Raw genomic sequence first — 26036 nt, 5'->3', positions numbered from 1 at the left:
TGCAGGCCCCCCAGCCCCGCCGGATCTGGCCCCAGAAGGGTCAGCGCTGCCAGACAAGGGAGTGGCTGCTACTTACTCGGCCAGCCCCAGGATGGTCTCCCTCTTGTACTGGTCATCCGCGGTGAAGCGCGCCACGTCCACACCCTTGCGCAGGCCCTGGAGCAGCTGGGCCTGGGTGAGATCCAGGAGGCGCTCACGGTAGAAGCCCAGGTTCTGGATCAGCGTCCCAAGGTCATCGGGCCAGGCTTGGCCGTTCAGGCTGGAGATGTACTCGGTGACCATCTGGACGAGCTCGCTGGGATCGGCCTGAAGCGCCCCGGCCCCAAGAGACAAAGGCACACATGTCAGACAGGACGTGGCCCCGTGGCCCCCACACCCGCGCTCCCCTGCAGGCCTCACAAAAACATCGCGTGGGCAGAGGCTATAGGTCCCATTGTAGAGATGAGAAAATGAGGCCAAGAAAGGTGACGAGAGTCAGCGAGGATAGAAGGGTCTGGAGAGGGTTTTTTGAGGATGGGGGAGACGTGGGCATGTCTGTGAGCAGGAGGGAAGGAGCAGGGATGAGCAAAGGCCTGTTTAGAGGGTGGAAACCAGGGCAGGCACTGCAGCAACAGGCTGGACAGTGCAGACCAATGGTAACCACCCTCGAGATCACTATCATGAGGACCCTGCTATTAAGGGCGCTGTTAAGAGTGGGAGGAGGGGAAGCAGAGGCGCCCAACGGGGATGACGACAGCTGCAAAGGGCACAGGAGGCAGGACGAGAGTTAGGCGCCAGCAGAGAGAGGTCAAGCCGACACAGCAGGAGGGTCCTCAGGCAAGGCCCCACCTGCCACACTCCAGGCTGGCCTCCCTGTGCTCAGCAGCTCCTCTGCCCCCCAGGACATCAGACTGGCCCCTCGAATTCAGCCAAGTCATCTTGGCTGCCTAAGGCCCCTCCTTCAGCAGGGCCTGGCTATGACTGCTACAGCCTGCCAAGCAGGTCTCCTCCCACCTCAGGACACACTTCCACCTGATCACATCACTCCCCTGCCTATGGCTCCCTGAGCTGGCCTCCGAGGCCCTGCACACGAGGGGATCACCTATCACCCAGCTCTCCTCCCTGGCATCCCACTGCCCACTGGGCACATCCCATACTGTCCCACCACGATGCCCTGAACAGCCTCCCTTGCACCACCCAACACCTTCTGAAACCTGGGCCTTATGGCTCAGGCCCAACTCACCCAGGATCTTATCCACACCCCCTCAGACTCTGTGGAGATCATTCCCACCCTCCAAGACAAGGCAAGACAGCCTTTTTACATCACTTTTGGTTCTTAGTATGCTCCCCATCAAGGTGGCCAGGCCTCTGCCTCCCTCCTCTGGACTTCCATCGGGCACTTAACAGATGGTGGCTGGAAGGGAAGGAAGATCCTGCCTGGCCAGTCAATGCTTAAAGAGCCTTTTCAAATGATGATTAAATAACCAATTATCGGGGAGATACAGGCTTTTTTCCCTTCCTAGTTCCTCACCCTCTACCAGGTCAAGCCAAGATCTGAAGGACATACTGAGGCTGGATTCTCTAAAGGAGGCTTTCCTCAGTGTTGGCCAAAGCCGACCCAACTGGGAAAGCTCCCTGTGTTCCCCTCGGCTGGGGTGGGGGGGATCCTTTGTCTAGACCGCACCAGGCTGGGGGAATGCCCCCAGCCGCTCACTGAAAGCAGGTGCACCCCTCATTGTACTATGCATTCTCTCATTAACCCTTCCCCAATCAGAGCTGACTGCTGTCCCTTAGGAGCACCCACCCCCTCCACGGACATCTAAGAGGCCAGCAGGACCCATTTTGGGTGCACAAGATCCTTTCATCAACGACTCACTGGCACAATGAACAAGATGACTCGGTATGAGCCACTCTGGGCTCCCAGCCACGTTCTAGCTGAAAGGCTGTATGGGGCTCCAGCCTGCAGGGAAACGGCAGCATCTGGTATTATCATCTGCTCACTGAGTGATACAGGATAAGTCTCATGATGGCCTGTGCTTGGGTCCCATTTTAACTTCAAAGGGAAATACCATTATTTACAAATTACTGTCCCATTTTCAAAGGGTCATTCAGAATGACAAAAGGAAAATTTCAAAATATCGATTTTTCCTCTTCAAATTTTCCATGGATGTATGACCTAGGGAAAGGGTTACCTTGGGAGATGGTCAGGACTTAGCCTGCCTGGAGGTCCTCACCCAAGGACTGAGCCATCATCTGTCAGGGGAGTTGGGGGGCTCTGGTTCAAGTGGTGATGGCACCAGAAGGTTTCTGAGGCCCCTTTCAGCTCCCAGACTCTGATCTCACCAAGATGAGCACTCCCTCAGTACAGATAGCAGCCCCCAAACACCCGCATTCCCCAAGAGCCTAATTCAAGTAGTTCCAAGGACAGATCCGCACAACACACCAGAGCCCTTCTTCTGGGTCATTTTACATTTCATGGGCCCTGTGCCTCATCTCTCCATCTCAGGGGCCCCCTCCTGGCCTGACACCACGTCTAATCATGCCTTTTTGGGACAATACAACCGACACCACTTTTCGATCACTGTTTTACAGGTGACTTTCTCCCCCCTTGCATCCCCACAATGGCCTCTGGGTCACAGGCAGAATGGCTTCCTCAGAGACTGGCACTCTGAGATCTGTGATCACGCACCACCATTCAGAGGGCAAAGGGATTCAACGTGGATGTTTCTGTGACGTGAAGCGGCCTGAGCACCAACCCATTGACTACCTGCGGTCCTGCCCACCTCCCACTTCTAGGGCCTGAGATTCCTGTGACAATGTCTTCTCTGTCACTGGTCACTCACTAGTCTGCCAGCTCGGACACTAGGCCTGCGTCATCTATGGGATCTACCTAAGTGCCCAGAGACTCTCCAGTAAACATTCACTTCCTCAGCCCTGATGCCACAGCACTCACTCAAACAAAACGGGATGGCGGGCCCTCCGGGCCCTTGGCAGGGCCTTCTGCATGAGAGGAGGTGCCCAGGTGCCCTCTCTGGTGACTCACTGGAGGGTTGCTGGCCAGAGGACCTATCTGACCTCCACATAGGACAGCCCTTCACTGGCCTTCACAGGACCAAATCAAACCTCTTCTTTTTTTAATCAGCAAACTCCACTCTTGTGTTGGCTGCACTGGTGAGTCACTTTCGTGACTTCAAGGCTGTCATTTGCCACAGGGAAGCATTGCTAGCAGCCTCCCTCCTCCTCCTAATGTGGCCCTGCCAGGCACCCAGAGGTCACACCTGTCCAAGCGGTGCTGTATCCTTCTGTGTCTGCAGAACCAGGCCCTCTGACAGGGAGGGCAGGCTGCCAGAGGCCTAGGTCCTGATCCTGACTGTCGCTATGGCTAAGCGGGTCACTGGGAGGCCAATGGTCACTGTGACCCGCAGAGCCAAGGCTGACAGAGACAGACAGGCCTGGTTTTCCTTGGGACAGGGGACTAAAGAGCCAAGCTCCCTCTTTCAGATGCTAATTAATTCTTTTCTCTTCAGTTCGGATCTTGTAAAAAGGAGGGAATTCAACAGAAGGAAAAATCAGAGCCTCAAAAGGAAGTCATTTTGTTAATAGAGTGAAATGTCACTGAGATGGAAGTGGCCCTCATCTAGCACAAGGGATGATCCCTGGGAAGGGAGCCCACTGGACACCCTGCCCCGATCCTGGGGTAGCCTAGCCCACACACCAGAAGAGCTCAGAGCTCCCCTGGCCATCAGCGCCGGGGGTCTTTAAGCCACCTCTGCCCCACAGCTCACAGTTTGGTCCTTGGGGGCCAAGCAGAGCTAGTCTCAAGGTCCTTCCTCACAGCAGCCCCTGAACACCAGCAGACCCCCCAGCTCTCTCGTCTGATCCAGCCTAAACAGGCAGGTTCCGTGAATTGGCGTCCATAGGACAGGGCCTCAAGGCCCTTCCCCAGGCCGGCCATCCTCCCACCTGAGATCATCCACGTCCTTCTTAAGGCAGGTGCCCGGTGTGGAGTGCTCTGAGGGAGGCGTGCACACCGATGGACTCACCCTGTAGAGCGGATGACACTGGTCCTGGAAACAGGGCACGAGGTGAGAGTAGATCTGCAGGCTGTAATAGTACGCGGCCAGCTGCAGAGACAAGGCTGCCTGTGCCTGCTTCCCAAAGCACTTGCTGGCATCTGTCCCCTGGAAGGCAAAGGGAGCGAATGAGCGGTGCAGGAACCCTCCGGAACACAAAGCATCCTGAGAAGGCTGAGGAGGCCCAGGAAACCCAGCTCCACCCGCAACATGCTCTGAAAGTCGTCCTGAGTGGGGACTCACAACAGGCCAGGGATGATGGCTCTGGGCCCCCAGCCCAGGCCTCCCTGCCCCATGGCTGCCAAGGCGATCTCCTGAAGCACAATCGGGACACCTCAGATCCCAGGGGCCTCCAGAATGAAGTAGGAGCTCTCCTTATTCCTAAAGCCCTTCACAGCATGGTCCCAGCCTGTCTCTGCCCCCCCCCCCCCAGCCCATCCCTAAGTCACCCTTCTGTCCCAGTCACTCCATCTCTCATCTCCGCACCTTTGCCCAGAATTCATTCCTTCTCTGTTTCTGCCTCACGGAATTCCTCATCCTCAGGACAGGGCCCAAAGCCCATCCCCTCTGTGACACCATCCTGACCCCCAGCCCCACCCCAGCTGTGGGGCCCCCTCCTTTCTGATCTGTCCTGACTCTGTACACCCCATACACAGGTGCGTCTGCCCCTGGCAAACCAAAGCTCCCAAGGGCAGAGAGGATTCCGTTTGCATCCGTGTTTCCTGGCCCCCAGCCCTATGCCGGGCACACGGAGGCATGAAATGACTGCTGGCTGACCACCTCACTGACTGATGGTGCAGGCTGGTGTTCAGGACTCTTTCTGAGCTCATCTGAACTTCACAAAAGGCCCAAGGTAGATACTAAGGGTGTTATTGTGGCTTCAGCCAAGCAGGTGATGAAGCAAGGCTGTGAGGGGCTGCCTGGGCTGACAGAGGCTAGAGGCCAGATGCACCCCTGTCCAGCCCTCTCCTCATTCTGCCCCAGATTCAGAGCCGGATGGGACCATCTCATTCCCATTCACAAGGGGCTGTGGGCTTCCATGACCATGCCCCGAGATGCAGCCATGCTGCATGCTCACAAAATGAAATACTGATGAAGATTCATGGAAAGGACAAGAGACGGTGCCCAGGAAGTGGACACCATTCCTTCATCTACTGTGTGACACTTACCTGTGGCAGGGCGAGCAGGTAAGCCAAGGCCAAGGTCATGTCATGGGACAAAGCATCGCTCGCCAGCTGTAGGAGGACTGAAAGGGAGGAAAGCAGGACAAAGTGACCTTCTGTCCCATGCAGCAGGGGACGTACCACGGCCAGCCCTGATCAGGGGGCACAGCTGCCCCACCTCCACCCGGCCCACGTGGGGGCCACGCCCGACAGCTGCCTGCGTCCCACATTTTCTGTACCGGGCTGATGCACACGTGGGGTCCCACACTGGCCCCAGCACCATGACAGCCCAACAATAGACTCACTGCTCCTCAGCCCGGACGACACAGGCTTGACATGTCTCCCACCACGTGGGTGGAACTGTGAAGGGCTCTCAGGGGCAGGCCCCTTCACCAGTCTCATGGGCGCACACGACAGTGTGGGCCCAGCAGTGGGAGAGGAAGGCCAATACTCTGCGTAATGAGACTCCCCGGCCTCGGCCAGACTGGTGCCCAGAGCACGGACCCAGCCTCATCCTCCAAAGGCCTCCACCTTGGGGAAGCCACTAAGAAACTCTAGTCCTGCACTGAGCAGGGTCCTGGCACATTAATCAGTGCTCACTAACCGACTAGCTGACCGACCTCTGTGCACTGAGGCCCCAAAAGCAGGCTGGAAAGGCGGCCCTCTTACCGTGGGGAATCAGGCCGGCCCATGGTCTCCCCTTTGCCGGGAGGCCTAAAGAAAGGTGCAGTAGCCGCAAGTCTTCCCCGGAGGCGCTCCCCGGGGCTGGAGAGTCAGCCCAGGGTGGAGGGAGGACGCACAGCCACAGTGCTAGCAAGAAACGCAGACCCGCTAAGGGAGGGGGGCCATGTGGCCGCCCCACAGTCCTGCTGCCTGCCACTCTCCTGGCAGATCTTTCAGGAGGGTATTTAATTGGGGCATCAACTCAGCACCATGAGGAGACTCACAACATGGACAAAGCAGCCACGTGGTCGGGTTCCCCCTTCTAGGTGGGAGCCCTGCTCTCCCTTCCCTGCACAGTCTAAACGGCCTGCCCTGCCCTGCATGTCCTTCCCATGTCCCAGGACCAGCCCTGCACGGTCTACACAGCCTGCGCTGCCCTCCACGTCCTCCCCATGTCCCAGGACTGGCCCTGAACGTCCTCCCCACGTCCCAGGCCAGGTCATACACCCAGACACATCTGGAATGCCACCTAACAGCCATTCATCCTGAGAAGCCCAGAGCCGCAGGAGGGGACAGGTTGAGGTCCAGCCTCCGACTTCCACACGGCCCTGTCCACCCTTCCCTAAGGCATGGCTCTGATGGTCCATTCTGGTGGGTAAGGAGACCTCCCAGAGGCAGCGCAGGGCCACCAGCACTTCCAGGTAAAGCCTCTGTTTCTGCATTCATCGCGCCTTTCCTCGCCTGGCACTGCACCCGCCCCACGCCCTTCCAGAACATCCTCAGAGCCCACTGCATTGGAGCAGCCCGAGGGGCCCAAGCACTCAGGGAAAGGCAGCCCCCCCAGCCGCTGTCCAGGGCCAGTCACCTCGTGATGACGCGCCCCGATGGGGGGACCTGGCTCTTGAAGCACGTTCTTATCCGTTTACTTACAGATTCACCTTCCTAACTGTATTTCCTTCTGACTGATACTAAGTTAGTGGCCACCCCTCAGGGAGCCCCAGAAGACACGGTGGGGAGCGAGCGGTAGCCGAGCCCAGGGAAGCTCTGAAGCCGAATGTGCCACAGAGGCAGCTGCCACCACTCGGTCCAAATGAGCCAACTGAGGCCCAGGGGTGAAGAGAGAAGCCAGCACAGCCATACTGAGGTCCACACACCTCCAGCCACATCCCCAAGCCGGTCCTTGGTGCCATGGGGGCAGCAGCCCAGGGCTGACCCCCTCCACAACCAGGCTGCTGTCACAGACAGACTGAAGGTCAGGGGCATGCTGGATCAGCGCATATGTTCCTGTGCTGGACACAATGACCCAGAGGTCAAGCAAACGGTGGCTCAAGGGAGAGCCGCGTGGCCCCGGTCAGGCAGGAAGGAGAGAGCTCCAGCAATCTGGGCAAACTGCCATGGGCAGGCAGTTTGGAAGGGCCCTGGGAGCCGCCGCATATGGCCAACACTGCAGCGGGCAGGCCAGAAGGTCATTTCTTACGGGCGCCTGCCATCCTGAGTGGGTGCAAGCCCGGGCTCTCCCTCCTCAGAACACTGCAGCAGAAGCACACTGGGAGCAGAGCCGGGCGACAGCGTCAAGCCCAGCCTCGGACACGGGCCCAGCTGGTAACCAAGGTCAGGGCGCTTCCCGTCTGCGGAATGAGGATGACAACATCTGCACTTCTTGCAGGATCCCGATAAGGATCGCAGGATGGACAGGAGAAGGCACCAAATGGATACCCTTGGTCAACCCTGCCATTTTACAGGGAACTGAGGCCCGCGGTGGGTGACTCATCCAAGGCCTTTCCAGACCCCAGATGCAGGACCACACCACAGATCAGAGATATTCAGAAGGCTGTCCAGAGGACCATTCATGCGATCTTTCTGCATCCTCTGGGCAGATATCATTCTGGCTGCTTCCCCACATCCGGACCCATCTGCTTTGTGAACATCCTGAGGCCTCCAAGACTCTGCTGCGTCTGCTCTCCTCTCGCCACCGGTGCTTCTGTCCCCTCAGCCGGGCAGGACAGTCCTCTCTGCTTCCTCTTTGATGCCCCCTCCCGACCACATGAAGGCTGGCTACCAAGCAGGAAGTCTAAGTGTTTGAGAAATGTCCTGGAGGCCCAAATGCCAGGTGAGGGAGCCCACTGGAGCCCACCAATGGGCAGCGCCAGGAGAACATCTCTCTGGCAGACAAAGCTGGGGCTCACTCACCTTAAGGGTAAGATTTGTGGCCCCTTTAAAGAATGAAAGCGCCTCTCAAAGGAAGAGGTCCCCCCTGCAGAGCCTGCAAAGGACGGACAGAGGCCCTGAAGGGAATTCCCAAAGGGGAGACAAGAAACCCTCTGAGCAGTGACAAGCTCACAGATTCATCAAATGCCAGGGCTCGAGGAAACACTCCAAGTGGCCGAGACCAAGCCAGTCATTTCACATGGGGGACCAGACTTCTGGAGAACCACAGTGCCCAGCTGAAACCCAGGAGAAGCTCTGCAGGGGGCAAGCCCATGCTGAGTGTATGGGCTCAGGAAGATTCATTTTTAAAGGTAAGATGGCTGGAATGCAGTCTGATAAACATCTGTACTATGGACACGGGGCCCTCAGCCAAGCTCCAGAGGAGAGCAAAGGTAAAAGACAGTACCTGCAATACCTCTACCGTGCCCAGACCTGTGGGCCCAGCAGCAGAGGCCCTCTCGCTAAATGTCACATCACTAACTGTCTGTCAGCACATAATCCATCATACAACTCACAACATTGCCTAGTCCGTTCTTGAAGAAAGGATCCAGAACATAAAGGAGGGCCATCAAGAGATCAATGACAGCATCCACAAGATTTATCTAACGTCAATCAGGGGCCCAGAATTGTGCTAGGCACTGCGGGGCAGAGAGAAAAACGATGCAGGCCCTGCCCTCAGGAACTTCCATTCCAAGCTGGTCTTTGCCTTTTCTGGCCCCTGAGCCACACTCCCATCAAGGGCACCCTCTCCCCTGGTCTTCTTTCCCCTCTGCGAGCCCAGCTACCCAATCACCTGCGGGAGCCACTCCCCCAGCCTGCGTTAGCTGCTGAGAGCAAGGCCGAGCAGGCCCGAGGCCCGGCCCTGCCCTCTGCTTGTCCAACCACCAGGCACAGCCATCCAACCGTAGGGTGCTTCTGCAGGCCCCTGACCCTGTGGCCCCTCAGCCCTGCCTGCAGCTGAGCCTCCCCTCTGGGTCAGGAGCACCTGGGCAGCAGCAACTCTCTGTATTTATGCTTTTCATCCATTCAAGCAGTTAATCATCTCCTAACACATGCTTTGCATCCTGCCCTGCCCCCATCACTGAAGTCCTGGGGTTAAATTAATTCAAATTAACAGAAGAAAAACTTCTCAAAGTCCATGCTTGCTGAGTGTGGGTCAGTCATGCCCCGACTTTGTGACCCCATGGACCAGAGAGTGTGCCAGGTCCTGCTGCCCTCTGCCACGTCTCCGAGTCTGCCCGGCTCAAGCTCATCATGCCCTGACTTTGTGACCCCCACAGACCGGAGTGCGCCAGGTCCTGCTGCCCTCTGCCACATCTCCGAGTCTGCCCGGCTCAAGCTTGCTGCCTCCGTGCCCCGACTTTGTGACCCCATGGACCGGAGCGCGCCAGGTCCTGCTGCCCTCCACCATATCTCCGAGTCTGCCCGGCTCAAGCTCGCTGCCTCTGTGCCCCTCTCCACCCAGCTCATCCCCATCTTCACCCTCACCCCATCCATCCATCTCCTCCTTCTACCTCCATCTTTCCCAACATCAGGGTCTTCTCCAATGAGTCCCGTCCTCTCACTATGTGACCAAGGGAATGGCCAGAATTAATTCCTTTAAGCATTGACTGATGCGACCTCCTTGCTGTCCAAGGGACTCTCAGAGTCTTCTCCAGCAGCACACATTAAACCACTGGCTCTGCGGTGCTCAGCTTTCCTCACAGCCCAGCTCTCACAGCCATGCATCGCTCCTGGAAAAGCCAAAGCTCTGAACACACAAGCCCTCATTGGCGTTTCTGCTCTTCAGTGTGCCATCCAGACGCAGCAGAGCTCTCCTTCCCAGGGGCAGGCGTCTCGTAATTCCATGGCAGCTGTCGCCATCTGCAGTGATCTCGGAGGCCAAGAATATAAAATCGGAAGACACGGGGCTGGCTGCCAAGACCTTCATTTCTTCTCTGCTAAGCTTCAAGCCAGCTTTTACGCTCTCCTATTTCACCCACATCAAGAAGCTTCTTAATTCCTCCTCCTCACTTTCTGCCCATGTGTGAGGTTGCTGATACTTCTCCTGCCAACTCTGATTTCTCCGGCTGGGAGTTTTGCAGGACGCACTCTGCATGTCAGCTAGACAAACAAGGGACAACATAAAGCCTTGTCCTCCTCCTTCCCCAATACTGAACCAATCACACACTCCATGTTTGGCTCTTACTGTTGCTTCCTGGCCCGCACATAGGTTCTTCAGGAGACAGGTAACATGAGCTGGTTCTCTCATGTCTTGGAGGGCCTGCCACGTTTTGTTGGGATCCACACCCTCAGTGAAGCAGAAGATGTTTTTCTGGAGCTCCCTTGCTTTCGCCACAATCCTGCGAATGTTGGCAATTTGGTCTCGAGTTCCTCTACCTCTATGAAAACCCGTCAGCTCTTCTGGGAGTCTTGGTTCTCATATTGGTGGCGCCTGGCTTAGAGAATCTTAAGCATAACCTCGCTGGCAGGTGAAGTGAGCACCACTGCCCAGTCATCTGGACATTCTTTGGCCTAGGACCAGGATGTCACCTGATATTTTCCAGTCCATTGGCTGCTGTGGAGTCTTCCAGATTTGCTGGCATACTGAGTCGCTCAGCTGGAATTCCACCCCCGCACTGGTCTTACTGCGGGCAGTGTCTCCTAAGGCCACTCGGCCTCCTTCTCCAGGATGTCTGGCTCCACATAAGTAAGCACACCACGGTTCTTCTCTGTATTCTCGCCTCCTCTTATCACTTCCACTTCCGTTGAGTCCCTGCCATGACTGTCTCTGGTCACGCCCATTACTGCATGACATTTTCACTCGATCTCTCTACTTTTCTTGAAGAGATCTGTTTTCTCGATGAGATTCTGTTCTTTCCTTCTATTCCTTTGCATCATTCATTTAAGAAAACCTTCTTATCCCTCCTGCTAGTGTCTGGCCTTCCCTTTCTCTTTTCCCTTCCCCTTTCCTTCTCTCCCCGCCCCTTCATAAAGCCTCCCCAGGTGCCGTTTCGCTTTCTTGCTCCTTCTCTACGGGATGTTTTCTGTCACTGCCCCCGTTACACACCTTCAGACGCTCTGTCTATCAGATCTAACCCCTTAAATCTACCCATGACTCCACTTCACATTAATAAAGGATGTTTGTAGCTCAAATCTAGACGGGTGACGGTTCTCCCCAGGGGCTCCCACCACTGCTCGTGGAGAGCCTGTGTGGCTGAAGAGTTCCTCCCCCACCACCAGGCTGATGCTAAGCCTCCCTGGACGTGACCAGGCCAAGTGTGTGGCCAAAGGACAGTCTAGGCAGAGCCTTCCAGGACCTTGGTCCTGACCACAAGTCACTGGAGGATGACTTTGGGTGTGAAGGAGGCACAACAAAATTACATTCTTAAACCTAAAGGCCTCGATGAGACACGCAGTGTCCAGCAGGGCCCACGTGGCCAGACAAGAAGAAAGGTCAACCAAGCAGCCAAAGAAAAGGGGGAAGGACAGGAAGGAGGGAGGGAGGGCCGACAGGAAGGTTTCATGATATTCACAGATGGCTGGAGAACTGGTGGGGGTGGAGACTGACTTCCCTGGAAATGCCCCAGACCCTTACCAGCTGTCCTACCAACACCAAGGTTGTCGGTGGTGCAGGGCCGGCAATAGCTGAAGGACCCTCAAGCACAAACATTCCTCCAAGGGCCTGTAACTGCCGCTCACCTAGCGTTCTGGGTGCAGGGTTTGTCAAACTCTTCAAGCACTGATAGGCAAAGAAAACAGAATCTGTCCTGAAAAGTTCCACGCAGGAAAGGTAAAAGACAGCTGTTTCCGTTGGAACCTTTCCTTCTGACGGATAATGGTCTCTTCTTCCCCTAATAACTGCCATTTTTTAAGACAGCAGAAAAATGATTCTCAGTATGAAATAAATCATAATTTTTAATGAATCAACTGCATTTGGACATGCTGGCTAATTTAACTGAATGTAAAACTGCAGATTTAAAGAGTCACACCTGATTATCTGACCCACATTTATTACTGTTATTCAGCATTTTCTATTCACTGAACACTTTCTAACCATCATAATTAGTTAGTTATTCTTCACAGCCCTTATCAACCAAAATTTGTTTCTCATTATCAAAAGAAAAACTCAGAGACAAGGCCAGTCCTGCTCCCTTTTTGGTCCTTTCTGCCCCTGAGCCCTTGGGGAGGGGGTGTCCTGGAGTGTCGGGGTGAAGCACTAACCTACAGCAGCTTGGGCTGGCACCGCAGGCCCACTGGAGCTCTGGCCACCCTCCTTCTGGACTCTTTCCTTTGAGAGCTGAACCTTGGCCATCATCCAGCCTTGGCTCTCTCTCCACACTTGCAACTTTCTTTAACCCCATATCCTTCTGGCTTTTGTGGCCAACATTCTACTGTAGCAACTCTCTGAGGCCATTAATCATGCACGAGAAACAGAGACAGACAGGCAGATCAATTGTTTTTAGGCCACAAAAATTCTGCCAAAAGGCACATTGGGATGGAGGAGAGGACAGAGCCGGGATTGGGAGTCAGAGGACCAAGGGTCGCCAGCTGAGTAACCCTGCCCAAGTCACTTCATCCATCTAGGCTTCTGTTTCCTCATCTGTAAAAGAGGGGGTTAGAGCAGACTGATCACTGAGGTGCCCGGCAGAGCTAAACCCATATTCCCACACTGGGGAGTCAGAAGACCTGTATTAGAATCCCAGGTCAAGCCCTAAATTATGTGTCACTGTCAGCAAATCATCTCACCCCAAGCCTCAGTGTCCCTCTCAGCAAAATGGATCTTAACATGCACATACAGTGTGTTCGGGTGCATTACTGTCAGATGAAGAAAAAGGACTTTGCAACAGAATGTCATCAGACAGGAAATCCTCAGGTGGAGGGGCCCGGAGGCAGTGTCCCAGGCCCTTCACTGCTCCATGTTTTCATCCATGACTTGGGTAAAGGAAAAGAGGGCAGGCCAATCAGCAGAGCCAATGGCACAGGGCTGGGAGGGCAGCTAGCAGCCCAGGTCATGAAAGAACCCTAAAGGGTGAGGGAACTGGACGGAATATTTAAGTTTCTACTGGTATATTTTGCTTTCACATCACCTTCATTTGCAAATATAGTCTTCCCCCACCTATACACAGCAAGTCATCCCTTGTAACTAAAGTATAAAAAGGAAAATGAACAGTTACAAAAATATAAATTGTCCAGATTAACAAAAGGGGATTAAAGAAATTCTGAGAAACAATTCTGAGACTCACCTCATGCCTATCAGATTGGCTAACGTGACAAAAAAGGAAATGACAAATGCTGAAGGGAGGAGGAAAAATCGGTACATTGATGCACTGTTGGTGAAGTAGTGAACAGGTCCAACCACCCTGGAAAGCACTTTGGAACCCAAAGGGCGGCCAGACTGCATGGCCTCAGATCTGGTGACACCACTTCTAGGTCCGTGTCAAAAGGGAACAAAGAAAAGACAAAGGCAAAAGGACCTCTCTGTACAAAAATACTTCCAGCAGCTCTTTTTGCAGCAGCAAAGAATTGGGAATCGAGGGGCTGTCCGCCCACTGGGAAGCCACTGAGCCAGTTGTGATGCATGATCACGACAGAGTACTACTGCGCCGTATGATGAGGGAGGGGGCTTCAGAAAAGCCTGGGAAGATTCCTATGGAATGACGCAAAGGGAAGTGAGCAGAACCAGGAGACCTCTGCACACAGTAACAGCAATATTGTGAGGATGATCAACCGTGAAAGACTCAGTTACTCTGACCCAGAAAAGTCCAGAGGACTGATGATGACAAGTGCCATCCACCGCCAGAGAGAGCTGATGAAGTCTGAATGCAGACCCAAGAATCATGTTCACACTCGCTTCGTTTACTTGCTTTTCTTCTCCAACATGGCCAATGTGGAATTATGTTTTGTAGGATTTCACACGCATAACCGAGATCGTGCTTCTGGCCTTCTCAAGGGGGCAGGGAGGGGCAGGAGGAAGGGAAACAATCTGGAACTCAATTTTTTTTAAAAATTCATCTTTAAAATAAATGATAAATTTATTGAAAAAAAATTTTTTTTTAGATTGCAGTTCAGCCAAACTAACATGACTGAGTCTGAGAGCAAAAGTAACCAGTCTCCCACCTGTACAAAGAAGGTAGAGAAGTTTATTTTCCCCTCTTTTCTACAGGAACAAGTCAAGCAAACACACATTTATTCATCACTTAATTCTGCATCAAGAACTATGCTAAGCCCTAGGAACACAAATACAGTCCAGAAGCCAGTGTGAATGAAAGACAACACGAAAAAGGGAGCTGAACAGAGGGAGGAGGAGGAGAAGCTACCTGTAACAGACACGGGGGCAAAACTCAGGAAGCCAGGAGACGAGACGCAAGAGGAGGAAAGCGGGCTGGCAACAGAGCCAAGGGCACACTCCCTGACGAGACCTGGGGGCCCAGCCCCACCCTGGTCCTCATCACACGACGACACTCGATCTGGGCTTGTGGGACCTGCCGCAATGCCCATTTCTGCTGCCGTGTTCATGTGTGTATCATCTTCTTGGCTCTGCTCATGTTACCTCGTATCAGTTCATATAAATCATCCTCCCAAGATTCCTTGATGTCTTCGTTTTCATCATTTCTTACTTTGTAGTGATATCCCACCAGATTTATACGCTGTATTTTTGGTCAATTTGAAATTTCTGGGCGTTTACTTTGTTTCTGGGTCTCGGCCACTACAAAAAGGGCTGTCACAAATATTTTGGGATGGACAGGATCCTTCTTCCTTCTCACACCCACTCAGAGTGTGCCGTGTGCCCAGAGGGTCAAAGGCTACCGCCACTGGAGTCGCTTGTTTTCCAAATGGCCGGGGCAGTTCACTGTGGCACCAGAACTGCCCCAATCCTGACTCTTCTCGTCCTTTGCTCTGTCTTCCACTTGCTGAGTATGAGGTGAAACCTTGGGGCTCTTCTGCTTTGCACCTCTTCTGTTTCTGGTGATCTGGAGAAATCCTTCCTGAACGTTGAGAGTCTGTCATTCTTTGGAGAACTCTTCATCATCTACATTTGTGTGGTTCCCTATAGAGCTTGGACATTAGGCATTTATTAGAGATTTCCAATCGATTTGCTTTTTCAGTTGACGGTTTTGCTTCCTTCCTCCTAGCTGTACCGATTTTGTCGGTACAGAATCTGTCATTTTCGTGCGATACGAATGCTCGATTTGATATTATAGGATGGTCTCTAATCTTCATCTGGCTAAGAACTCTTCCCAGCCAGAGAAGGGAAGGTCACTTTATGCCTGTGGCTATCTGCTCCTTTACAGATAAGCTATTCACCTGTGTCAGAGGGGGGCATCTTCATTTGCAGAGTCCACCGAGCTGATAATCACACATCACACACATGCTCCAATCAAGCTCCTCAAGGCCAAGACCATCGTGATTGTTGTTGCTGTTGGGGGGTTGAGTCTCTACCACGTAGGAAAGTGTGTGATGCATGACTGACTTAATTTAACCCTAGGCCATCTTGGGTCCAGAGCTCATGCCTGATTCGTCCCCTCTATCCCTGGGCTGCCTCTCAAGTGGGTGTTTTTTTTAAGAAAGACCATAGTGATCCTACTGCTCACACAGCCAACGTGTGTCCCCACTCTGACAATGGAGGCTGACCACTGGGTCTCGGACCTGAAGCCATATGCTCTGGGCCTTCTCCTCACCTATGATGCAGAAGTTCCCCTCCATACTTTTTCAAGTAGATAACTAGGCATGGCTGGAAGCTGCTAACGTGCCCCTTGAAATGGTAATCATACCAAGAGAAATAACAGAGGTAGTCACTACAGCACTTCAGGATCTACGAAGCCATCCCCTCACAACCACCCTGGGAAGCAGGTATCAGAAGTAACGACAATGGTCATTCAAGCCCACTGACCCAGGGCTTGAAACCTTACAAAACCTCTACACATTCAACCTCAGTTTGTCCTCACAAGATCCTGGAGAGGCAAATATCCCCATGTTACATCTGAGGAAGTGGGGACTTGTTCAAGGTCACGATGACTCCAGCCCCAGCACCCTGGCACTTGGCACCTCACTGCCTCTGAGTATTATCTTCCCCACTTTATAGAGGAGGAAAGTAAGCCCAAGACCCCCCCACCCCAACCCCCCCAGTCCTCTAGGAGGGGACTGACTGGCTGGGTTGTGTGGTGGAGAGAGAAGAGCTGCATCTAGAGACAGAAAACATCTCTCCCCACTCCGGCTTGGCCAATACAGCCAGGGTGACCTGAGAGGCCCTCCCTAGGCCTCTGTAAAAGGCTGGTTTCAAGGAGCAGCCACTGCAGTGATCCCGATTCCGTGTCCTGACCACCTTCCATAACACTGTGCGGCCTCACAGTCCTTGCCAAGGAGAAGGATGAGCTGGCAGTGTGTGGAGAGGAGCCTGGGACCCCTCCCATCATCAATCCCAGGCTCTGTCCCTGCAGGAATTCAGAGAAGCCTGCCTCCAATAACCCTGAGAGCAAATCAGTGGGATTCTCTGGATCCAGGGAGAGGAGCGTTAGATTAAACAAAAGGACATGCATGTATTAAGCACCAGCTCTGTGCACAGCCCAGTTCTGGGGCTAGGTCTAGGCCTCCTCTCTGTCCTAGTGGGGTCTATGTGCCCTTGGGGAAGACAGGGGTCACACACACACACACACACACACACACACACACACAGCTACTTCTGGAGGGAGCCAGTGCAACCAGCGGTGGAAGGCTTCGAGTAGAAGCCAGTGCCTGAGTGGAGGAGGAAGCACGTGCCAGGCACAGGGGACTCGTGGTGCCACGGCGTGGTGGTGGGAGATAGCAGCCTGCAGAAAGGGGAGGAATATGAGATGAGTCTGGGGATTTGGGTGGGAGCTGGACGGCAGAGAGCAAAAACAGGGAACCACAGAGGATTCTTGAGGAAGAGTTATCCACGTCCAGAGCCATGTCCATCCTGACCCCCAGACGAGCCTGGGCTATGCCAGGGATGGACGATTCAGTCACGTGTGCTTTAAAATTCCTCTCCTGCTAAATCCCGGGGCTTCCTAGCTTTCACGAGGCATAAGTCTGATTTGCAATGCAGATTCTGGCAGCCACAGAACCAGGCATCCTCTGAAATCTCATTACATGCGGGGCATGCACAAGGTCTGCCTCGGAACCCGCGCTGGAATGAATTTCATTTCAGAGCTAAATGCACAGAAGGAAAGTCGCCCGTGTTATTGATTTGGAAATCATTGCCGTCCAATCGTTTATTGAGTTAAATAAATCATGGCTGATCTCTCACCGCCCTTCTCCCTCTGAGCCGTCTCCTCAACTCTGAACTTAGGAATTCCCCAAAGTCAGAGCCAGGGGAAAGCTCCTTTTGCACGGTGACCTATTTAGACGTGAGAACCGAGAACGACATTTGACAATGATTTTCAATTTGTGTCATTTAACCTGAGACAGGCTTCCATTTTGAGGAGTTCCTGACAAAGTCTGAGACAGTCAAACGTGTCAGGGTGAAGTGTCTGAAATCTGGCACATACGTGGGAGGCCTCACGAGAGACAGATGAGGCTGCACAAAGGGGCCTCCATCTTCTCACGGGCCTCGTTTCCTGTGCCCCTATCCTGTATCCGATCAAAACCCTGCCTTAAAGAAAGACAGAGCCCTTTCCTAAGAGGCATTCCCACACTAATGAAGCGCCCGAGTGGCCAGTACAGACAGCTCCTGCTTAACATTAGCAAACAGTGCCACAGACCACCACTCCCCTGCGGGTCCCCCGTGGCCCTCCTGACACCAGCTGCCAGGAGCCATAGGCAATGCTGCCCCTTGCACTGGCAGCAAGTGTCTCTTCCTCTGACATCTCTGCTCTCCCACTTCCCAGCAGCTCTTACCAAACGTGGCTCCCTGCCGATGACGCAGCCTCCCTGGCCTCCCCTTGCAGGCATGGCTGCCCCTCTGCTCACTGTGCTTGGCTCACTATGGGAGGCTGGGGAGCCGGGCACTCTGGGCTCCCCCTTCCTCCTTCATTCGGCAGCCTCCCCTCTTCCTCATATCTACCCCCCAAGGGAAAGCTGGACACCCAGGTTGCGCTCTTTTCTTCCTCAATGAATCCCACAGCTGCTCACAATGCGTCTCTCCTCCCCAACTCCTGCCCTCGTTCACACACACACACACACACACACACACACACACACAAACACACACACACGGATTTTCCCTCAAATACAGTGACCACTCAGTCCCACCCCCTGCTACCTGACATGAGCTGCTCCTCCCCCACCTCAGCCACACACAAAGATGGTCCCGCCATCACTCATCAACCCACCACCTCCATGCTCCTGGCTTCTCACTGCTCCCTGACTCTCCTGACATAACCTGCTCTTCCCCTGCACCACGACCTCCAGTCCCTGGCCCCCTCACTTCTCTCCCAGGCCGTCTTCCCCACATCAGCATTCTCTCCTATCTCCATCTTGAACCCCTCACCCACTTATATTGCCAATGACACCCAGCCAACCCCCAGCCTTGGATCACTCACACCGTGGGTCGCCTTCACTCCTCAAAGTGCTGAGTGAAGGCAGAGAAAATCATGCCCCCGTTCTGGCCGGATGCATTCTAAATTTTCTTCACACAGGCTTGGCTGGGCCCTCACTGCCGCACGGCAATCCCGTGTCTCACTCTCCACGGCATCCCTCCTCAAACTTCCATGGCTCTCCCACTCCCCATGTGGAACAAGAACAGTCTCACATTTTACAGAAAAATCTGAGGCCAATCATCAGCTCTCTCATGCCCTCTCTTCCTCGTCTCCATCCTCAGATGCCTTCTGCCACCATCTCCTCCTTCACTCTTGTCTCTGATGATGCAGTGACCTGACTCTTGACCGAGGCCAGCCTTCTACTGCCTCATGTCCTCCAGCAGACTGCCCCCCGGCACTCCTCTCTCACTCGTGCTCAGTCTCTCCCTCTCTGCTGCCTCCTTCCCTGCTGGCCACAAACATGCCCGTGCCCCTCCCCCATCTTGAAAACCCCTCACTTGGCCCTTCCATTCCCACTCACTGCCCTCTGCAGCTAAACTCCTGAGTTCATGACTGTTGCCTGCACTGCCCTCCTTCTCCTCGCTTCCTGTCTTCCAGCCTCCTCACTGCACCCAAACGGCTTTCCCCACAGTTCCTGATCATCTCTTAGCTGCCAACCCAAGGGCTTTCTCTCCACCCTCTCTCTCCGTGCATCTCTGCAGCTTCTGACACTGTGGCTGCTCTCTCCTCCTCGATTCTCTCTAGGTTTCCAGGATGCCCCCCTCCCAGTTTCCCTCCTGCCACTCCTTGGCTGGGACCCCTTCCAGCTGATGCCCTCTAACCACAGGTGTCCCTCAGGGCTCCAGCCTGGGTCCTCTTCTCTCCTCCCTCTATACAACTTCATGGTGATCTCTTCAGCTCCCATGGACTTAATGACCATCTATTCTGGCCATCTTCAAATCTACTTAGCTTGCCCCAAACACTCTGCTGACCTCCAAGCTCGCATCTCTGACCGCCTTTCAGACATCTCACATTGGATGTCTGTTCAGTAGACAGTCTGAATTCACTGTGTTCCAAACAGAACTCATGACCTGTTCCCCCTACCCTCTCCCACCACCACCTTCTCTATTACTACAGGGTTCACACCCAGGAGTCACCCTGAAGGCCTCATTCTCCTTCCCCACCCACACCCAACATGGTGCCAAGGCTGGCAATATCTTCTTGGTGATTTTCCCATCTGTGACAGCTCTTGAATATTCTCCCTTCTCTCATCTGACCCTGCCCCACCCTGGCGGAGACCCTCATCACCTCACACCTGCAGTGGTTGCGGAGGGTCTGCCTGCCTTGATTCTCCCCCCACTCCAGTCCAACCTCCATTCAGCGACCAAAGGGATTTTTCTAAAGCACAGGTCAAGTGGGGAAAAAAACATGGGTGGGAGGCCTCACCGAGTCAGAGACAGCCAGCAATGAACTGTGTATCTCCACCTCAAGGACAAGCCTAACAAAGGCCAGAGTGACGTATGACTTAAAGGTGGCCCTCAGGGCACCAAAGCCACGGGGTCACAGGGAAGGTGCCTGTGCAGGCACCGAGGGGCTCCGATTGCTGCTGGGGAAGGAATGAGATGAGAAATCCCAGGCTTTGCAGGCAAAGCAAGAAGAACTCAGAGGAACAAGCCCTTCTGTCTGAACTCAGGCTTGAAAACCTGCTTTCTTACCTTCGGTCGTTGGGAATCCTCCGTCTCCTTCACTCTTGGTTTCTGCTAATTTCCCCGTTCTCAGCAAGACTTCTGCAAAGCTTTCTGTGGCAGCGTGCTGGTATGTAGTATAGGTCACTTCAGACTAGGAAGAAACGAGGTGCTGGAGCCAAGGTTGACAGACAGGACTCTTTTCTTAAAGGATCAGACTGGTTTTATTCAGGAGTCGGAATTCTCTGGATTTCCATTTCAGGGTCATTAGCTAATAAGCCTCATTTTCAAAAACAAATTCTTTTGGGTAAAATGTAAACCTCCCTTGGGATCCTCAAATCCTGCAGTGAGTGGTGAAGAGGGGGAGTCAGGACTAGGGAGCCAGGCATTGTTAACTAGCAAAGGATTTCCCTGGACCATGAAAGGCCACCAAGATGGCCAGGAAAACCACACAGGCCACTGGGAGTGGCACTCCCTCACACCCTGCACTCACCTCAGAGACAAAGGGATTGGTCAGGAGGGACTCGTAAAACGGGTGGCAGCCTTGCTTCTCCAGGCCTGCGTTAGCACCCGCTCCCCGGCCATAGACATCACAGAAGTCTTGGCCCTAAGTGAATCAAAGTGGAGGACGATGCATCAGAAACACTGGTCTAGGGACCAGGGGAAACCGAGACAGCGAAACAAGCATGTTACTGTTCATAAACCAAGGAGAGAGAACAGAGGGAAATGGGATTGGCTTGGCCTGAGGTCAGCTTGGGCCCAGTCAGTATCACACACCTGGTGCGTGCCCGGGCAGCAGCGCTAGACTGACCAGGCTGGGGACATGGCAGCCACTGAGACCACTCAGCCTCTGGCCTTACTTCACACCCATCACAAGGCCACTCAAAAGCTCATTTCCAATGCTCTGAAATCACAGTGATCGCCTGGGTGTGCTTGGCCTTTGGATGGTAGGAAAGGTTAGAGCCAACAGAAAGAGCCATGCCCACACAGGGAGACCCAGAGGCACAGAAGGAAAAGAAGAGAGAAGAAAATTGGCTGAGCATGCAGGAAGGGTCAAACACAATGCACAGAAGGCCCTGAGGGTAAGCTCCCGGCCCCTCCAACAGAGCTCAGGGGCACAGAATGCAAAGGGATGATGGAGGGATGGGTGGCTATCGTAGGATACCCCTTCTGAGGCCTGTGCATCCTTAAAGAAAGGAATGTGCTGCCTGCTGGGTCTCCAAGGTGGGGCCACCATCTCATTTATGTGGCCGGATCACCTGGCAGCACTGCGCCGGACTTAGCACAGTGGCCCAAGAAGGTCTGGGGAAGTGCCATGAACCTGATGATGGGGAGCCACCCCTGCTGTGCCCTCCTTACATGCAAGGGTCGGAGGCAGGCCAGGGACCTCTTCCACCACTGGCCATCACTGACAGCATGCAGCACAGCTTTGGTGGTAGTGCTTGTGTTTGAGAGGACCTTCATAGTGGTGGCCGTGGTCCAATGCAGCAGATCCTCCGAGTGGCTGGTCGGAATGCCGGCTTCGTCCTGTCAGAAATGGCAAATGTTAAAACCTGCAATGACGAGTCCCATCGTGCCCAACACCACAGATGGCCAAGGCCTGAAGACACCCAGAGCCCACTGAGCCCAACATGACCTTCCCACCCCACCTCTATCCCACTTTTAAGGTGCAACAACTAAGCCCAGCAAGGGGAAAGACCTTGTATAATGACTTCAATCCACCTATTTTGTTGGTGGTCAACACCACATGATGTGGGACCGACAGAGAAGGTCCCCAAGCCCAACCTCTTCATCTTCCAGAGAGGAAAAAGGGCTTTGTCAAAAGTCACAGAGCTAGGAGAGAGCAGCAGTGATGGAGAAAAGCAATGATATCTAAATACAAGTACAGTTATGAACTAAGATTGATGGAAACTAAATAATTCATTCCTAAAAAAACAAATCAAAAATAATTAATCATCTCCTCCAGCTACACCAGTCGACAGCCAAACAACAATAAATAAAACCATTAAGGAAAATAACATCACAAAAACATACCACAATTTCTATGATGGCACCAAAAGCTGTACTTGGTTCAAAAAATTAGAGTTTTAAACATGTGTTCTCTAAGAGAGAAAAACAATTGGTGAACTGGGTATGCAACTAAATCCCAAGAAAACTGACAAATTAATAGTAAACTGAAAAGTGGAAATTCTAAAAATCAAAGGAATAAGTAAATTTGAAAACAAAAAGACTGAGATGAAGAAATAGGGTGGTGGATCGGTGGAACAGATTAGGTACAAATTACATTACAGTAAATGACCGTAGTAACCTCGCATATAGTAAAGCCAAAGACCCAAGCTTTTGAAACAAAAATTCATTATTTGACAAAAACTGCTATGAAAACTGGAAAACAGTATACCAGAAATTAGGTATATCTCTCACCTCCCAGGCCTCGGCCCCCAGCCCCCCTGCCTCCCTGGTCTCCCTACCTCTCAGGCCTCAGCCCCTGGCCTCCCCACCTCCCAGGCCTCAGCCCCCCAGCCTCCCTGCCTCCCTGGTCTTCCCACCTCTCAGGCCTCAGCCCCTGGACTCCCCACCTCCCAAGCCTCGGCTGCCAGCCTCCCTGCCTCCCTGGTCTCTGGGAGGCTGCTCTCTCTGGCTTCTCCCCTGCCTCCTCCGTCTCTTCTGCTCCACCTCCCAGTCTGACTGCAATAAGGTTCCCTCAGGGACTGTCCCTCACACTTGCCCCCTTTCTCCCTTGGGCAGCTTCTAGCTCTGTCCCCAGCTGTACCTCCCGTCCTGGCCTCTTCTCAGAGACCCCAAGTCCCATCTACCACAACCACCAGGCCCGTCCTGAGCCCAAGCCCAGCAAGTGTATCAACCCGACTTGGCAAAACCAAGCTGGTCTCTGCCATCAAGCCTTCTCAGACGGTTTCCTTCTTTCTGCCCCAGCATCGCCAGTGAGGTCCCAGTGAGGCTCGTCCCTCACCAAGCCTTGCAAATGCCGTCCCCAGCACATCTGAGAGTCAGCTCTGCCATCCCCCGAGCCCAGGCCAGCTCATGGCACCCTGCAACTTGGCCTGATGCTTGGCCCTCCCCACACACCCCTCGATCACTCACAACCCTGCAGTAATGCCTTTTGTACTGGTTGGCTCACACCCCTCCTCTACTCAAGAATCATCAATGGCTCCCTAGCACTGACTGAAGAAAGCTGAAACTCCCCTAGGTAGCCAAGCCAGACCTTTCACAAGTGGTACCCTGCAGCTTCTGCAGGAGGATTTCCAGCTACACCAGCCAACAGCCAAACTGAATCCATCTCTGGCCCAGAATAGGCCCCAAGCTTCCCTGCCGGCATGTGCCCTTTGCCCACATCTCCTTATAAAGCCCAACAGAAGCCCGAAGGCACAGGCTCCAGAAAGCCCTCCTGGATACTGGACCGAACCATCCCCCTCAGAGTCCCCTCAAGCTGTGCCTCTCTCTGTGACACACTGACTGGATCAGGCTCGCTGAGGGCAGGGAACCTCAGCGGTGAAGATGTCCCAGGATGGCACACCGCTCCGCACCCAGGTTTACCGACTTGTGACTAAGGACATGGGTGCTGCATTCTTCATAGGAAACAAACCCAAAGCTGAGTCAGCACAAGCATCTCCAAGGACGGTGTCCCGGGAGCCCGTGCCCCACACAGGGCCAAGCATCTTCACATGGCGGGCGATTCACAAAGACAGCTGGCACAGGAAGGGGCTGTCCTAAGGGATGCTGTCTCCTGCCAAGTGGTGCAGGGGCTCACTCAGACCTGCACAGGAAAAGCTTCTATGGGCCTATGAAACCATCTACAGCATTCTTCTCCTGGAATCTGGGGGGAGAACACTGAAAAGCTGAGCCCAGATGTTCTGGGAATGAGGGATGGCCCATCCCAGTAAATGTCACCATAAAGGAGGAAGCCTGTTGGCTTGTGGTGTGTTTGTCCTTTGTTCTGGAAGAGGCCCATGGCATCAGAGAGGTGATGACTTGACTGGCATTCGGCTTGGATCTGAGGGAGGGTGGGCTGGGCAAGGTCACCAGCCTCACCTTCTCCTCCAGAGCCATCTGGGGACAGTGGCCAGATGTTCCTCAGGACGACTGGAGAGGGCAGCTAGGCAGCGTAATAGACAGAGTGCTGGGTTTGGAGTTCCAGTTCAACCTCAGACACTCACTAGCTGTGTGACCCTGGGCAAGTCACTTCACCCTGTTTGCCTCAGTTTCCTCATATGTAAAATGAGCTGGGAAAGGAAATGACAATCCATTCCAATATCTTTGCCAAGAAAACCCCAAATGGGGTCGCAAAGGGCCGGCCATGACTTAACAACAACCAAAACAAATAAAGGCCAGTTCTGGATCCACAAAATCAAATCTGCATTAAATGAGCTGCAGCAAACCCTTCAGAACTTGGACCTGATCGTGCCAAGGACCCAAGGGCTTTCTCTGGCCCGGCCCTGCTCCTGCACCAAAAGACCCTACAAAAGTGAAGGCTTCCCCAGTCACAGGCTGTGGGAGGACCCAGGGTTATTTTTTTTTTAATCTGAAATTTCATTTGTCTTCAATTAACAAGCACTTATTTCTTCTCCCTTTCCCCAATTTAAAAACAAAACAAAACCCTGGTAACAAATGGACTTGATCAGGCAAAACCCAGTCCTGCATGAGCCGCCTCAAGGATGCTTCCCTTCCCCCCCCCCCCCCCCGTTTGTGCCCGAGGCCGTCACCTCTCAGTCAGGAGGTGGAGGTGGCCTTCATGGGGAGTCCTGCAGAACTGTTGCTACTCAGCGTCCTGGAGGCTGACCACGTGGCCGGCCTTCACAGCGCAGCTGTGATGGACAAACAGATGCAGAAGAAAAGGACAAACTGCTGTGGAGCCGGTTAAGGCAGATCAGGGGAAGCTCCTCGGGGGCTCTGACAAATCTGCCACGTGGTTCCTGGGCCCTTCCCAAGGCTGAGAGCCAATGATCACCAGGATTCATAGAACGTGGGAGGCCCCAAGACCTGAGACTCAGAGAGAAGCTGGGCGGCTCCCCTCGAGGCTGAGCATCTGAACAGGGCCTGGAGGAAGGTCAACAGACAAGATGGGGGTATGCATGTCAGGAGGAGGAAATCTAGTGAGGGTCAAGGGGTGAGGAATGAGTTCCATTCATCCAACAAATGTTTACTGAGAACTCACCACAAGGGGTACAGAAACATGAAGGGGGCACAGCGGCCACTCCAGGAGCTGAAGCCAAAGAGAGAGAGGAGACAGGGACAGATAGCTCCAAGGAGAGGTGTAAGGGTTATGGGATTTAAAGATCTTCCATGCCCCGTTGGACTTGCTGATGTAGCAGGAAGGGGAGGAGCAAGAGGAAGCAGAAGCCAAGCTAGCGTTCCTGCATTGGCTGGCGGTGGGGGTGACGGCGGCAGCAGCAGAGGCAGTGGCAGCGCGAAGCCCTTTTTGAGTTAGGACTGCTAAGGACTTTCTGCTAAGGACTCCTGCTGAGGACTGCCAGGGGCCGGAGCTGCTGGGAGCGCGCTTCCAGGACGCTGGGTGGTTGCTGTGAGTGGGGAGAGGAGGACCTTTGCCTGAGGTAGCCTGTTCTGTTTTAAAGGCTTGAGAATGTGGGTGCTTTCTACTTTATCTACCTGTGCCAATATCATAACTACTCTGATGGCTTTCACTTTCTGGTTTTGGGACTCAGTCTTTTGGTATCTTAATAAATTTTCTAGTTTATTTCCTCATATGGCAAACATGACGTATTTTGTAATGGATAATTATATCAGCATATTTGTAATCTCTATAGGCATTGTGAATATGGCATTGCTGATACA

General features: G+C 53.7%; 1 protein-coding gene across 1 annotated transcript in view; it reads right to left on the bottom strand.

The window, feature by feature from the left end:
- NBAS (NBAS subunit of NRZ tethering complex) overlaps positions 1 to 26036 on the bottom strand; it is a gene marked incomplete at its 5' end in the record, with an annotated part of 159893 nt that overhangs the window by 83559 nt on the left and 50298 nt on the right. The window contains 6 exons of the mRNA XM_069102791.1: positions 77 to 306; positions 4023 to 4160; positions 5222 to 5298; positions 20259 to 20382; positions 20722 to 20835; positions 21588 to 21755. Coding sequence (XP_068958892.1) covers positions 77 to 306; positions 4023 to 4160; positions 5222 to 5298; positions 20259 to 20382; positions 20722 to 20835; positions 21588 to 21755 — 851 coding nt within the window. The remainder of the gene's footprint in view (positions 1 to 76; positions 307 to 4022; positions 4161 to 5221; positions 5299 to 20258; positions 20383 to 20721; positions 20836 to 21587; positions 21756 to 26036) is intronic.

This window comes from Petaurus breviceps, unplaced genomic scaffold (genome assembly GCF_028583685.1).
Source record: "Petaurus breviceps papuanus isolate PSGF00001 unplaced genomic scaffold, PetGlider_PUasm1.0 556, whole genome shotgun sequence".
In the NCBI taxonomy this organism is placed as follows: Eukaryota; Metazoa; Chordata; class Mammalia; order Diprotodontia; family Petauridae; genus Petaurus; species Petaurus breviceps.
Note: the sequence above shows the minus strand (reverse complement) of the source record. Positions and strands in the feature narration are given on the sequence as shown.